The 16,719-nt window shown below is 36.0% G+C and overlaps 2 protein-coding genes across 7 annotated transcripts in view; both read right to left on the reverse strand.

The window, feature by feature from the left end:
- The window catches only part of COX7B2 (cytochrome c oxidase subunit VIIb2), a 139,762-nt gene that overhangs the window by 89,028 nt on the left and 34,015 nt on the right, over positions 1-16,719 (reverse strand). The window contains exon 2 of the mRNA XM_038556009.1: positions 2,581-2,636. The gene's annotated coding sequence lies outside the window, so the exon portion shown is untranslated. The remainder of the gene's footprint in view (positions 1-2,580; positions 2,637-16,719) is intronic.
- The window catches only part of GABRA4 (gamma-aminobutyric acid type A receptor subunit alpha4), a 218,452-nt gene that overhangs the window by 88,694 nt on the left and 113,039 nt on the right, over positions 1-16,719 (reverse strand). For all 6 annotated transcript variants that reach the window (XR_005368998.1, XR_005368996.1, XR_005368997.1 and 3 more), the window contains exon 9: positions 2,581-2,636. Coding sequence is in view for 1 of the 6 variants with exons in the window: in XM_038556006.1 (XP_038411934.1) it covers positions 2,622-2,636 (15 nt within the window). In the remaining 5 variants the exon portion in view is untranslated. The remainder of the gene's footprint in view (positions 1-2,580; positions 2,637-16,719) is intronic.

The raw sequence follows: 16,719 nt of genomic DNA on the forward strand, positions 1-16,719 counted from the left end.
ATCCTAGAGCAAATCTCAAGGACCTAGAGAATAATATAAACCAGATATTATTAAGCAAAAAACAGGTCTGATCAAGACCGTGCTTCCAGAGTGAGGCACTTAAGAACCTTTAAAACAACTTACTAACAAAATGAGAAACTTATTACACTGGCCTCGGTAGCAATTAAAAAATAAAATATGACATCTAAAATACCAGATAAAAGTTCTTAAACCATAAGGAAAATGATGCAGGCTTCACAAAGCCAATCCATGCTTCAATAGAAGAGCAAGATATCCAGGAATAGATTACGGTCCCAGGTTCAGAGAAAACCAACCCAAGTGAGGAGGTGAAAGCATGTGACAGTTTCTAAAACTAGCATTATATTATTCTTTTTTATTTTATGCATAAAGGTGCCTTAAGGTTCACTAACTCAATAGTTCTTATCACTGCTGTTACCAGCTCAGCCATGCTAATAACAAGGACTCCCTTAATGCACTGCCTGGTTTGAAGGAAAAAAAAACTGCACATTAGAATGAACAGTGCCCACAGTAATTCTGGCTTCCAGACAAGGGTAGCCATATTAAAGAATCCATCTCTTCTTTTTCAGATTTGTTTCCTCTAGGTTCATGCATTGGAGACTATTGGACCTTAAGGGCTATGGGGTCAACAAATTAGCGGAAAGAGTATGATTAAAGCAAATACATAGTAGAGTTGTTGTGAGCTAACTTTAAGTCAAAGAGATCTCAATTAGAATCTTGGCTTTTGCACTTACCAGGTTTCTTAGCCTTTCTAACAATAAATAGAGAAATTTCTTAGCCTCATTAACAATAAATAGAGAAATGACTGCACTTAGTTTACAGAATTATTGTGAAAATAAATGCTTGTGAGGCACCCAGCCCCAAACCTGGCATAAATAAGTCTGAAATAGATACTAACATAACAGATGGATTAAAACATCTTTCAAGGGGAGTGATTCCAATATCCCTTTTACAGAAGAGACTGAGGCTCTGAGAGGGTCATTGTTCAAGGTCACGATGCTAATAAATATGAGAACCAGGATTCAAATGCAGATCTACTGTGGTTGATAGTAGATTGCTCCGATTTTTTTTATTCTACATCTTAGAAGATATAATATCCAGGACTTAGTGTTAATACTGTGCTGAGCTTACAGCTTCAGAATTAAATGAAAGAGGAACATACAGAAGAAAACAAAAGCAAAAGCAGTCTACTGCAAACAATTCAGTACTACAGCCCTGTACATGACCAAGTTTAGAACACAGAACCTATGAGAAATGGTTAAGACAACCAAGATAATTAGTCTGGAGAAGAGACAGTAGGAGGAAATATAATTGCAATTATCCAATTTATAGAAATGTAATTTAGAATATTATGTACACTTTCAGTTTGCAAAGATGGTTTAATTATTCCCAAAAGACTAAAAATTAAATGTAATGAAAATGACAGTTTTTTGTTGTCAGTTTTGAATAAGAATTTGTGGGGAAGGGGGTGATTTCAGAGGACAGAAGAGAGCTCTATTTATGCATCATGGATGAATTACTATGTATATATTCGCAAGTTCTATAGCTATAGGGGAGCTGCTTAGAAGGGAATATTAAAATCTGAATTTAAAAAAACCTGAATTACTTTTCACATGATGTATATTTCAAAAACAAAATGTAATGTCTGAACTTTCATCTTTAATTATTAAAATGCCCAAGAGTTTACCAAAAAGAAACTTCACAGCAATTTTCCACTTAACAAAGTTATTACCAGCAAAGAATTTGATTATGCTATAAAAATTTTTCAGAATGTAATTTCACACTTACTAAGTGATATATTATTTCCCATTATCTTGAACTGAAGCATTTTAGGGATTAGATATTTCCAAATTCTACTTTTAAACTGACTCCAGATATAACAATCAACTAGGGAAATAAAAAAATTGAAAGCGTATTTCTAGATAGTTACACATCATACTGATCAAATCAACCTAATATTTAAAAAGGCCCATCACCAACTAATAGCAAACAGATCTTAAAAACCAATGTCTAAATTTCTCATAAATATATAATTCCACAATCACACCAGGGGGCGCTCTTAACACTGAAATGATGGATGACATATTTCTAAAACACATGGTGGTCTCAGTTGGCCAAAATGAGATTTTTTTCTAGGCATGCAGTACTCGCAACAAGTGCTTATCTCTTGAAAATGTTTGCTGGCAACACACACATTTTCTTTTACATCCAAAATGTTTGCGTTGTTAGGACTATCAAGTTAGTCTATCAAGTAAAACATTTTCTGCTGATAGGAAACATCTTATTTTGGAAACATTTGTCTATTTAGACTGGCATCTGTCTCTTATTCTTTCTGTGGTTATGCTGATTCTCAATAGTCAACAGAGTGCTTAGGAGTACATAAAACTTTGAAAATGGTTTCACTGCCCAATTTATTTTTTGCAAAATTTCCTACCAGACCTTCAAGTCCCCTGACCCCCTACCCCCTCCACACACACCATAAAAAGGGGATCATCTAAAACTGACACACACCGTGAAATTTTCATCTGAGTGGTATGGGCCTTTTCTATAGTTTCTCATTACCTGGTAAGAACTCTGAAGCCCAGATCCTCTCTTCGGAAAGTTCAAGATTCAGATTCCTAAAAATATAATTAGAAAATCAGTGTGAGACTTCAAGGAAATTAAAAAACAAAAAAGGCAAAAGCTAAGTTTGGGCTATATTACCCAGAGAAAAGTCACCATTTACTGCTCTGTTAATAGTAAATATTTTTATACAAATGACATCTGATTAAACTTTAAATAACAACCTAAAATCAAAAGGAAAGAATCATAAAATTTGTGAAAGAGAAACACAGCTACCAGTCTTCCAATAGTATTAGAGGAGGTTTGTAAACTGAGTCTCCCAACCCACGTAGTTAAGATTATCCCCTTCTTTCTACCAGCTGCCTCTATGAGTCATCATCTACCTGTGCCTAAACTGAAACAGGAAAAGTTCTAAACAAAGATTAACCAGGTATGAATAGACAGCAGGTTGCTACCTAGGATAGGGAGTTCAGAGAAACAAGAATGGACCTACCAACTGTTTGCACCCTAAATGAATTCACGACGATACTAAGGTCTCAAATCCTGTTGACAAGAACAAATTCTTCATTGTAGAACAAGAGTAAGGTTTAAAGTAAAACTACAATTTAAAAAAGTATTTCTTTCATCTATTTCTTTAGATCAAAGTATATGTGAATGATGGGAAGTCCTGCCTACACAGAAGTAGATTTTAATACAATTTTTGACAATGTGAAGGGGAAGGATGAAAAGAGGTCAGGCTAGGGAGGAGAAAAGCCTGCAGGAAGAGTATGTTAGCAGTCAGGTGACTGCTGTTACCTCCATTATTCCCTCTTGATCTTTGGAGTGAAACAATTACCAAGAGGTTCACCAAGGCAAACGAAGCCTTGTTTGATAAGAGGGGACCATCTGACCTGAACCAATCCGGCATATGGTAAAGCCACATAAGTTTCTGTCAATAGCAAAGTTAGAGAGGAGTGATGTTTGGGGTTCTCTGTGGCCCACTTTGTTAGAAGTAAGCCCTGAGCCTGCTACTAGAAAAGAGAGATAAGAGTCTGCTCCCCACTAGGACTGGAATGTTGCCAGGAAGCCATCAATTTAGATGGCTTAGATGGTGACCTATAATTTAGATAAAATCTTGCCACCTGAAGACACAGATACTAACCAAAAAAAAAAAAAAAAAAAAAAAAACATGGCAAATTTGTATAACAGTTTTCATAAACTGGATGGCAGGTACAAGAAAACAGAAAGTCAAAGATGACATAAGTTGTTTTTTTGTTTTTGTTTTGTTTTTTTTTTTTAATCTGAGCAACGGAAAGGATGCAGTTGCCATTTAGTGGGAATGGGAAAAGCAGGTTATGGAGGAAATAATTATTTTGACTTTGGATATGTGACTTTTGATTGGTCTATTAGACAAACCCAAGAGGAGCAATATAAAGCAGTTAGCCAAGTCAGTGCTAAGTTTAGAGGAGATCAAACCCTTAACTACAAAATTGAGGGTTGTCCACTCACTGACTACATCTAAAGCCATGATATAGAGGAGAAAGAGGACAGAGACAGAGGAGCCTTAAAGTTGACCGACTCTGGTGGCTCCACCATCGAGGCCACCTGGCGGTCATGCCCTCGTATGATTTTCATTTTCTAGAATACAAACAGGACCTGTTAACTTGTTTCTAACTCAGTGTAACATGTGACAGGATGTATATGAATTATACTGTGATTACATTGTTACCTTACATAAGATTATAGCACTCAATCTCATTGGAGTTTTCCCCCAGCTAGCTTACTTTTGTGAAACAAACAGCAGTACTGGGGAACCTACCTGGCAGAGAATTTAGGGTGGCCTCCAAAAACTAGGGGAGCCTCTACCTGGCATCTCCAGCCTACACGAAAATGAAGCCCTCACTCTTACAGCCTCAAGGAAATAAATCCTGCCAACGCTATGAGTAAACGTGGAAAGAAATCCTTCTCTAGTCAAGCATTCAAATGGTAACCTCAAGTACCAGCTGACACCTACAGACTTGCAGAAGATGGAGTCAAGCTGTGTTCAGACTTCTCACCCAAAGAAACTGAGATAATAAATGTGTTGTTTTAAACCACTAATTTTGTAGTAATTTGTCATGCACCAAGAGAAAAGTAACACAACCCCTGAGTTACCACAACATTTAGAGGCCAGAGAGAGACGAAAGAGCCAGGAAAAACAAACCAAATAAAAGAGGTCAGTGAGGCAGGAAGAAACCCAACAGAAAAGCATTTCTCCAAGAGGCTTATTACCAGCTTCCTCAGAGAAATCTGAGACATAGAGCAAAGGGACAGGTGAGTGGGCTGACCTGATGGAGGCTCATACTTAATCACCACTGAAAGGGACACAAGAAGCCAGGAGCTACCCTCCATTCCTGCCTCTTTCTGAAGAGAAAATGGTTAAGAGGCACCACCAAATAAATGAAAATCAGTTTTATTAGGCTCCCTGGAAGACCCAATTAGTGCCAGAGTTGTGCTACTTCGCTGTTTGTAAGGCTTTGAAAGTTGGTATTTCAAAACTGGCTAACACTTAATACTAATCAAAGTCAGCTCATTTTAATTACTAAGTAGCTCACATAACCTATTTTTAAACTTTTCATTGTTATTAGACATGCTTAGATTGGCTTGTAATTTATTTTTTTAAATCAATACAACCAAATCTAATGAGCATGTATTATGTGCAAGGCCCTGAATTAACTAACTATAACTAAAAGAAGCTGCCCTGATGCTTTTTGTACCTGTATAATTTGTATGCAAACTTACACTATTTATAAAGCGCTGTCACACAATCAAAGGCTATGTTATGCCGTAATGTGATTAGCATTCAGCTTTTATCTAGACTTATCTATAGTGATCATCCTATTTTCCTAGAATGCTTTGAACACAATTTCTTCTCTATTTATTAATGCAATGAAGATGTATTGAGCATTTACTTAGGTACACAGAGGGGCAAAATGGTAAAAGAAGATTCAAAATTCCTATTCTATAAAAATGATACTATACAAAATGTGTCCCTTTTATGTAGGTTCTCTATACATTTTACTTACGTGTATGTGTGTATTTATCTACATTTACTTTGCCTACTATATATGTGTGCACTATATGTATAGTATGTGTGTGTTTGGATATATACACTATACATTTATAATATATTTGGTCTACATACACTCTGGCCAACCTAGCAATACAACTCTTTGCCCCTTGTACCATCAGCTTTTCCCCAGGTTTTGGTCTGTCATCAAGGCTAAAAGATTAAATCACTATGTTCCAGTTTGTTCAAGTTAGCAGTCTTCATTATTCTTAGCGATGTCTTTGGCACTGTGGGGTAAGGGGAGGTATAAGACTAGATCATGGCATGAAGTTGTTTCAACCTATTTTATTAGCAACAGCTTTCCCATTCTCCTTTTTTTCTGCCTATCCTCATTTGAAATGTAAGCTTCTCCTTAGAGACTCATATTAGCATTTTACTAATATACCTTTTAGCACATAGTATGTGCTCAATAAGCATTACTTGGCTGAAGAGCTACTTTCCAAAATGACTGAGGCAGCTTGCATGAAAATAGAACTATACACTTAAGACAAGCAAATGTGAATATACTGTTAGATAGAAAGACACAAACTACAGCCAAATAAAAAGGGCCTACATTATGTTTAAATCGTAGTTTTCTCTCAATAATTTGTTTAATAGAGACAATAATCACTTTTTAAAATATTCACTTATTACTATTTAAAAGTTAAATCTAGCTCTATGCTTTTCCACAGCTATCACAAAGAAATACAGATTTGTGTAACCTTATTTCCAACAAAATGAAGTATTTCATTTTATCAAAACAAAACAAAACATTTTTTTCCTGAGTGGTAAATTCTAAGTATTTATTACAAGGATCATTAAAGCAAAAATCAGAGCACGTATCTCCCTTAATGGTCCTACGCAAGATGGATAAATTGATTTGAAATTTTAAAAATTAAGGTATTGGATTGAATGAGACATACAGTTCCTTCCAAAATTTATACTGCAATTCTACTATCACTCTTTGTATTACTGATGCATATATCCATGGATAATTATTTTTAAGACAATCTGATAAGTATTTCAAGGCCAGAAAGAAAAGGCTGTTAAATAAACAAAATCTCCTATGCTTTCCAAAATGCACAATGTATTATCATAGTACTGACGTCTCACATGAAAAACCTACTCGATATTAGTACCATTTTCTACCTCCACTAGGGTAAGGCTTTATTTACTTCATTTTACTGTGCCATCCCCCATGAAGTTATTTTTTGTGTATTTTTTTATTGGAGTTTGATTTGCCAACATATAGTACAACACCCAGTGCTCATCTGTCAAGTGCCCCCCTCAGTGCCCGTTACCCAGTCACCCCATCCCCCACCCACCCATGAAGTTATGTAAGTGAACACAATTGTAGTCTGTAAAACACTGCAAAAATGTAAACCAATTACTAACATTGTAAAGAAGTATAGTTATTTACCAATGTTATATGAGTGAGAACAAACCGGTACTCTACATAGATGAAATACATAGCCGGCCAATACTACAGCAAGCTGCTGAAGCCAGGATCCCTGATGAATGCCATCATTAGGCAGCCAGATTTTACACCATGTGTCTATGCGCCCACAAGACCAGAACTCACTGGACCTGGGATCGGCATCTAATCCAAGGGCAGTGAATCCATTACATTTTCCTGTGACAGTAGATGAGGACTGGTCCAATCAGAAAAGAATTACTAGGGTCAATCTATTTCTTTCTCTTTGAATCTGAACTAAACAATACCAAGAAAATTAAGCAGGGACACAATGGTGACAGGAAAAAGAAAAAGGTATGCAAGTTATTTGGGAATACAGACACAGAGGGCACCAGAATTGTTGCCAAGAGAGGTGTTTTGGCCCAAGACAAGATCCTAGATGGTGGGTGTCATCCAAAGAGCACTGACTTTGCAGTTCCATAGAAACCAAATTGCATTCAAATAAGAAAATACCTTTACCCTTTTTCTCCAGCTTCACTGAAATATAACTGACACATAACAGTGTGTAAGTTAAAGGTATACAAGGTAGTACGCTGATATACTTACGTACTGGGAAATAATTACCGCAGTAAGTCCAGTTAATCAACACAACTATCACTTCACATACTTAACATTGTGTGTGTGGTGAGAACATTTGAGATCTACTCTCTCTAATTTTCACACATATGATACAGTATTATTATCTATAGTCATCATGCTGTGTTTTGGATCTCTAGAACTTACAACTGGGAGGGTGTACCGCTGGACCACCATCACCCATCCACCTGCCCCATATCCCACACCAGCAACCACCAATCTACTCTGTTTCTATAAGCTCATTTTTTTTTTTTTTTAGGATCCACATATTTGTCTTTTCTCTGTCAATTTAGCAAAATGCCCTCAAGATCCACCCATGTTGTTGAAAGGCCAGAATTTCCTTCCTTTTTATGAGTGAACAATATTTTATGTATTATACCGTATGTATGTATAATATACCTGTCATATTTTCATTATCCATCTATCAACAGACACTTAAAGAATGGTTTCCACAGCTTGGTTTTTGTAAATAATGCTTCTACAAACATGGGAGTAAAGAAATCTCTCCCTATGGAAATGACTTCATTCCCTTAGGGTATATACTGAAAAGTACAACTGCTGAATCACATGGTAGTCCTATTTTTAATTTTTTGAGGAACCTCCCTACTATACACCATAGTGGTTGCACCAGTGTACGACCCCACCAACAGTGCACAAGGCTTCCCTTTTCTCTACATCCTCTCCAGAACTTCTATTGTGAACAGAGGCTTGGAGGAACTTAATCCTTATTGCCCCTAGGAGCAATGGTTCAGTATTGTTTAACTCAGTGTTTGTGGTGACTTCATAGATCATAACCATTGTGAATAACAAGAACTGTATTCTTTTTCTTTCTTTTTTTTTTTTTTTGAGTATAGTTGCCACACAGTGTTACACTGATTTCAAGTATACAACATAGTGATTCAACAACCCTACACCTCATGCTATCCTCACCACAAGTATAGCTGCTTTCTGTCACCATACGATGCTAGTATAATACCACTGACCGTATTCTCTATGCTGTGCTTTTTATCCCATGACTTATTTATCCCATAACTGGAAGCCTGTATCTCCCACTCCCCTTTACCCATTTTGGCTATCTTCCCACACTCCAATCTATCTGAATATATATTAAAACAATAAAGTTTGTAATGTATCTAATTGTTGAATCACTTATTATTGTACACCTGAAACTAACACTTGCATGTCAACTCAACTTCAAACAACAAAAAACAACAAAAAAAAAAAAAACAAAACAAAAAATAAGAAGGCAGCACTAGGCTTCTGAGTACCAGAGGTTTTTGTTAATAGTTTAGATGGTTCCAGGCAAGACACAATGGGTGTCTGTTCCCTCAACCCTGGCCTGATTTGCTTCATTCCTTTTCCATGGTTCTTTCATTGTCTCAAGTATCTTAAATCACTGAAAGTGATTTCTATACCTTTTGGGGTTTTTGACAAGCTTTTTGTCCCAAACTTTCTATTATTTTTTTTCTTTCAAAAGTGATTCATGATATTACTAAAATAATATTTATTGGTTAAAATAGGAAAAAAAACACAATGAGTTTATATTGATACCTTTGATTGCATCCAATATCACAGGATTCATTTTAGCCTCCCCTTTTTCCTTATTTATACTTCATTCTACAACAGTGAGAAAACCCAGCTCTCATTATCTAAAATGTATTTGTTCAATTCTAGTATATACATAAAAATTCTAGTAAACATAAGATGCATAAAAATACATGCTTTGCTATACCAAGCCTGTTAGAAACACTTTTACTAATTAGATCACAGCATTTATGTACCTTTTTTTTTTTTTTGCCTTTAGCCATACAGTATCCAGTGAAGATTCTTGTTTTCCACAGTAACTTTGGCTATTTTCTTCCCTACTCTTTTTTTTTTTTAAGATTTTATTTATGTATATTAGAGAGAGAAAGAGAGGCAGAGACACAAGCAGAGGGAGAGGTAAGCTCCATGCTGGGAGCCTGATGTGGGACTCGATCCTGGGACTCCAGGATCACGCCCTAGGCCAAAGGCAGGTGCCAAACCGCTGAGCCACCCAAGGATCCCCCTTCCTTACTCTTTTTAATGTAGTTATATGATTCATTTGTAATAGAGTTAGGTTTATTTTTATTTTATATTCTATTTTGGCTTCTCCCTATCTCCTCCTTTGTTCTGATTTTGTATTGGTTTACATTGGGGATATGTAAAATATCACTATAATTCCAATAGAGTTACACAAAAAGATATACCCATAGAAGTGTCATTAATGGTATATTTTAATTCAACTGACTCTAATTTACAAATTATGGATTTGTTTTCCATTTCAATTCTAGAACATATATTTGTTACATGCAGTTCTATATAACAATAGGCTTTCATATAGGTGGAATGAGAAAATTTAAAGTAAAAGAATGAAGTGCCTTACTTGCAGATAATTCAAGTGAACTCTGCTTAACTTGAAAAATAAAAAAAATAATTTTAAAAATTATTTTAACCAAAAAAAAATTAAACCATATAAACCAAAACAACAAAATATACTGAATGTATTTTTAAATTAGATTTACTAAGTTTTTAGTGATTCTTAATCATTTGGAACAAATACAGTACAATCTACATTAACACATGCATCAACATACATTAATATGCAGCTTTCACATTTACTTTAGTTAACTGGCTACCTACTATACTGAGTTTTAAAAAAGTGTTACTGATTTTAGTAAAGCCTCTGAAATAGAATTATTCAAGGTATTTCTCTTTACAGACTACATGAAAGGAACTCAGCATGAATCCCACAAAAGTTGTAACAGTGCTCAAAAGTTAAGACAGCTGGCAGAGTTGAGAATATGAATAAATTTTACAGTTGCTCTACCTAAGACAATAGTAGCCACTAACCATATATGGCTATTGAAACTGAAACTAATTATTAAATAACTGCATTTGACAAGTCAGACATTTCGATCATTTGAGAAAGTTCTACTGGACAGCACTGTTCTACTTTATAAGTTTACTGAGGTTAGAGACTACTTTCTCTGTGCCAAAACAGTGTCTTAACACATAGTAGACATGCAAAACATATTTGTGAAAGGAATAACTAAATATAAGATATCAGGAACAACATACAGCAACCTGTAGCAAGAGATGTTTATTATACAATTGTTATAAGACATTGGAAATAACTCATATATCCAATAAAAGGCAGTCATCAAAATAATAATATGGTCTTAAAAAACAGAATATTATAAAGCCATTAAAGGGGGTGTTTAGAAAAAATTAATGACTTGGAAAGATAGCTTGTTCTAGTTAGGTAAGATAAACCACAGAAACATTTTAATGGGAAATAAATATGAACCTATAAACACTATAGAGAGAGTGAAACCTAGTTATAAGATTATATTTTATTTCTCATTTTGTCAATTTATATTTTCTAAAGTTTTTATATAATGTGCTTTGTCATAAGAAAAATCAAAATTTTTGTTGTTCTTCAAAGCTTATACATTTTTTTAATTTTTTTAAGATTTTATTTATTTATTCATGATAGACATAGAGAGAGAGGCACAGGCACAGGCAGAGGGAGAAGCAGGCTCCATGCAGGGAGCCCGATGTGGGACTCGATCCCGGGACTCCAGGATCATGCCCTGGGCTGAAGGCGGGCGCTAAACCACTGAGCCACCCAGGGATCCCCAAAGCTTATACATTTAATTTATAAAGCCTAGATCTAGGATTTATTCCCAAAGAAATTAACAAAGTATTACTTATCAAAAATAATCATAATTTTTAATTCATTATTAAAATAAATAGTTCTGTATAAGAATGCTCAATATTTATTCCTAACTAAAATGAAGAGAGTAGCAAAAATATGACAATAACCACAGAAGAAAACATAATGAAGGTATTAAAAGATGCTTTCAAACAATATACAACATATGGCAAAATAGACATAAAATCTCACCATTAAGTCTGGTTTTGTTTTATAATCATGAAAACAAAATCATACATATGTATGTATATATTTATACATGTATACACAAACACACATTTTGAATTATCTGCTCCTCCAAGTTCTTTTTATTATTATTATTATTTATGATAGTCACACAGAGAGAGAGGCAGAGACATAGGCAGAGGGAGAAGCAGGCTCCATGCACCGGGAGCCCAACACAGGACTCGATCCCAGGTCTCCAGGATCGTGCCCTGGGTCAAAGGCAAGCGCTAAACCACTGCGCCACCCAGGGATCCCTGCTCCTCCAAGTTCTAAAGGTGATGGAGGGATAATAGACAGGTAGAGGGTATGACTACAGGACAAGACTGGGGAAGATTTCCTTCCAAAGCCCTTGACTAACATTGCATGTCTCGACTGTACTTCACCCCTCACCTCTGCTCAGCACTAGAGGACTTGGGCACTGATTTTTACTGCTCAGCAATACCTTATATGGACTTAACTATTTGGCATGTTGCTCCTTTGTCTTATTCCTCAACTACAAAGTCTAGTTTCCACTCCTTTCATCTCCTCCTATAATGTTTCATCTAGCACTGGTTAGAGCTTTTTGTTTAAAAAAAATTTATTTATTTATTCATGAGAAACACAGAGAGAGGCAGAGACATAGGCAGAGGGAGAAGCAGGCTCCCCGCAGGGAGCCCGATGTGGGACTCAATCCTGGAACCCCAGGACCACACCCTGAGCCAAGACAGATGCTCAACCACTGAGCCATCCAGGCATCCCTGGTTAGAGCTTTTGGAGAGGAAAAAAAAAAGGACAGTTGAACAGGATTTATTCTCTCTTGAACAGTTGAACAGGATTTATTCTCTCTTGAATAGAAGGTGCACAGTTTTTCATCCTAGCAGACACTCCTTACATAGAAAAGGTAAAATTAATAGTTGACAACCCAAACTACTTTTAGCAGAAGAAACATTTTCTTTAATTTTTTATTTAAATTCAAATTAGTTAACATGTAGTGTATTACTAGTTTCAGGGATAGAATTTAGTGACGCATCAGTTGCACATAACACCCAGTGCTCATTTCATCGAGTGCCCTCCTTAATGCCCATCACCCAATTACTCCATCCCTCCCTCTACCTCCCCTCCAGCAACCCTCAGTTTGTTTCCAAAAATTAAGAGTTTTTTATGGCTTACCTCCCTGCTTTCATCTTATTTTTCCGTCCCTTCTATGTTCATCTGTTCTCATTCTTAAATTCCACCTGAGTGAAATCATATGGTATTTGTCTTTCTCTAACCTATTTTGTTTATTAGCATAATATCTTCTAGTTCCATCTATGTTATTACAAATGGCAAGATTTCTTTTTTTTTTTTTTTGGATGGCTGAGTAACATCCCAGTGTATATAAATACAATCTCTTCTGTATCCATTCATCTGTTGGACATCTGAAGTCTTTCCATCTGTGAGCTATTACTCCTATGAACACTAGGGTGTATGAGCCCCTTCCAATCACTATTTTTATATCCTCTGGATTAATACCTAGTCATGCAATTGCTGGATGGTAAGATAGTTCTATATTTAACTTTTTAAGGAACCTCAATACTGTTTTCCACTGTGACTGCACCAGTTTGCATTCCCACCAACAGTGAAAGAGGATTCCTTTTTCTCCACATTCTCGCCAACACCTGTTATTTCTTATACTGCTATTAGCTATGCTGGCAGGGGTACAGTGGTATCTCGTTGTAGTTCTGATTTGCATTTCCTTGACAATGAGGGATGAGGAGCATCTTTTCACGTCTCTGTTGACCACCTGCATGTCTTTTTTGGAGATTGTTCATGTCTTCTGCCCATTTCTTGACTGGATTTTTTGGGTGCTGAGTTTGATAAGCTCTTTATAAATTCTGGATACTAGCCCTTTATCTGGTATGTCATTTGTGAATATCTTCCCCCATCCCGTAGGGTGCCTTTTAGTTTTGCTGATTGTGTCCTTTGCTTACTATCTCACGGAAGTCCCAATTGTTCACTTTTGCTTTTGTTTCCCTTGCCTTTGGAGACATGTCTAGCAAGAAGTTGCCAGTGGCCAAGATCAAAGAGGTTGCTGCCTGTGTTCTCCTCTAGGATTTTAATGGATTCCTATCTCACATTTAGGTCTTTCTTCCATCTTGAACTTATTTTTGCATATGCCCTAAGAAAGCGGCCCCGTTTCATTCTTGTGCATGTGGCTGTCCAATTTTCCCAACGCTATTTGTTGAAAAAGACGGTCTTTTCCCATTGGATATTCTTTCCTGCTTTGTCGAAGACAGAGTTGAGGGTCCATTTCTGGGTTCTCTATTCTGTTTCACTGATCGATGGGTCTATTTTTGTGCCAATACCATACTGTCTTGACCACAGCTTTGTAATACAACTTGAAGTCTGAAATTGTGATGCCTCTAGCTGTAGTTTTCTTTTTCAACATTACTTTGGGTATTCAGGATCTTTTATGGCTCCATACAAATTTCAGGATTGACAGTTTCAGCTCTGTGAAAAATGCTAGCAGTATTTTGATAGGGATTGCACTGAATATGTAGACTGCTCTAGGTAACACAGACATTTTAACAATATTTGTTCTTCCAACTCATGACTATGGAATGTTTTTCCATTTCCTTGGGTCATCTTCAATTTCTCTCATGAGTGTTCTATAGCTTAAGAGTATAGTATAGATCTTTCACCACTTTGGTTAGGTTTGTTCCTAGGTATCTTTACGGTTTTTTTTAATGCAATTGTAAATGGGATCGATTCCTTGATTTTTCTTTCTGCTGCTTCATTGTTAGTATATAGAAATACAACAGATTCATGTGCATTGATTTTATATCCTGGGACTTTGCTGAATATCTGTTATCAGTTCTAACAATTTTTTGGTAGAGTCTTTTGGGTTCCCTACATTGAGTACCATGTTATCTGTGAAGAGTGAAAGTTTGACTAATTCTTTGCTCATCTGGATGCCTTTTATTTCTTTTTGTTGTCTGATTTCTAAGTCTGGGACTTCCTTTACTATGTTGAAAAACAGTGGTGAGAGTGGACATCCTTGTCAGGTTCCTCATCTTAAGGGAAAAGCTCTGTTTTTCCATGGAGGATGATGTTCACTGTGGGTGTTCCATATATTGGCTTTATGATGTTAGGCCATGTTCTCTCTATCCCTACATGGTGGAGGGTTTTCACCAAGAAAGGATGCTGTATTTTGTCAAATGTTTTTTCTCCATCTACTGAGATCATATGGTTCTTATCCTTTCTTTTATTAATTTGGTGTATCACATTGATTGATTGGCAGATGTTGAACCACCCATGCAGCCTAGGAAAAAGCCCACTCAGTCGTAGTGAATAATCCTTTTAATGTATTGCTGGATCCTATCAGCTAGTATCTTGGTAAGAATTTCTGCATCCATGTTCATCAAGGATATTGGTCTGTAATTTTCCTCTTTAGTGGGGTCTTTGTCTGGTTTTGGGATCAAGGTAATGCTGGCCTCACAAAATGACTTTGGAAGGTTTTTTTTTTTTCCAATTTCTATTTTTTGGAAAAGACGTTTTTTGAGTAACTGAGAAAAGTCTTGGGGCAAAGCTATTACAACAATTTCTGTACTCATCCAAAGTTATTGTAGCTAAAGTTTTTATTTTTATTTATTTATTTATTTTTATTTTTTAAAGAGGCAAGTGTCAGTAAGGTCTATTTGCAGTGGAAGAAAATCACAAATGTAGTAACTTCAAAATTTCAAAGATAGGTCAAATGGTGACTAGGAATAGAAGTAGTTCAAACAATGGTGATATGGTTTGACAGAATTATGTAACAGGGGTAGAAACCTTTAACTGTAAAAATTAAAGTTCAAGAGTTCAAGTAATCACAGGTAGAAAGACTGAAAATGTTCAATATTTTATCAGTTCTTACACACATGACACATGAAAACCAGAATACAGAAGATAAGCAGATGATAATAAGGAAGGTGGCCTAGTGGTTAAAGGCACAAGAGCTAAAATCTGACAGCAAGAGTCAAAAAATCTCATCTTGGCTATCACTAGCCATCTAAGTTACAACAAGTTACTTAACCTTTCTTATACCTTAGATTTTCCACTGTGAAAAGGAGGTAACAACAATACTTACCCCATACAACCCCAAGGAGAATAAAATTATACCACATAGTTTAATATCGGATTATGAGGTACAGAACAACTACTTCAGTGGAATCCACTTTATCTGGCTTTACAAACATCATATAAATCTCATTTCTATTTAAAATTTAAATACCAGTTTGAATTGAGAGTCATGAATACTGGGCCCTGGTTGAGGTTCTTCTTCCTCAAGGTGAACTGAGGGCTTACCCTTTGCTTTTCTAAGCCCCAGTGGTGTCCTGAGGAGGTGTTCTAAGCTTTACATTCTCTTGCCGATTTGAAATTCCTATGATCTATATAGCTGGGAGGGGGGAAAAAGTGTTTTAATACTGCTGCTTACAAAATATTTTCACAGTAGGAACTGAAATAGTGGAGCATTTCAACATATTTATGTAACAGCTAAATTAAACAAAGAGTGAGTACAATTTCCCAGTGGGAGAGCAACAGAAGTAAAAACTGATCAAAACAAAGTTTTTCAGAATGTATGCAGTATTAAAGTTTCAGTGCACAGAAGAAAAGCCCTGAAAAACCAATGTCGTCATTGGAAAAAGCAGAGGAATAAGAAAATACAGTTAGCACTTTTTTTGCTCTTCTCTTCCTTCATAGTCTCATAGAGAGGTAGAAATAATACTTATAGCAGATAAAATAAATTCCACTATCACAGTTAAATCTTTCAATGTCATAATCTAATTTAACTAATACATATTAACTTATAATTAATTTAGTTAGCTTATTAAATGCAGGTGAGGATTTTTTAACGATTTTATTTATTCATTCATGAGAGACACAGAGAGAGAGAGAGAGGCAGAGACACAGGCAGAAGGAGAAGCAGGCTCCATGCAAGGAGCCTGATGCGGGACTCGATCCCAGGACTCCAGGATCACACCCTGGGCCGAAGGCAGGCACCAAACTGCTGAGCCACCCGCAGGTGAGGATTTTTAAGAAATTTTTTAAATCTCATGTCTGACC

The sequence above is a fragment of the Canis lupus genome, chromosome 13, assembly GCF_011100685.1.
Source record: "Canis lupus familiaris isolate Mischka breed German Shepherd chromosome 13, alternate assembly UU_Cfam_GSD_1.0, whole genome shotgun sequence".
NCBI lineage: Eukaryota > Metazoa > Chordata > Mammalia > Carnivora > Canidae > Canis > Canis lupus.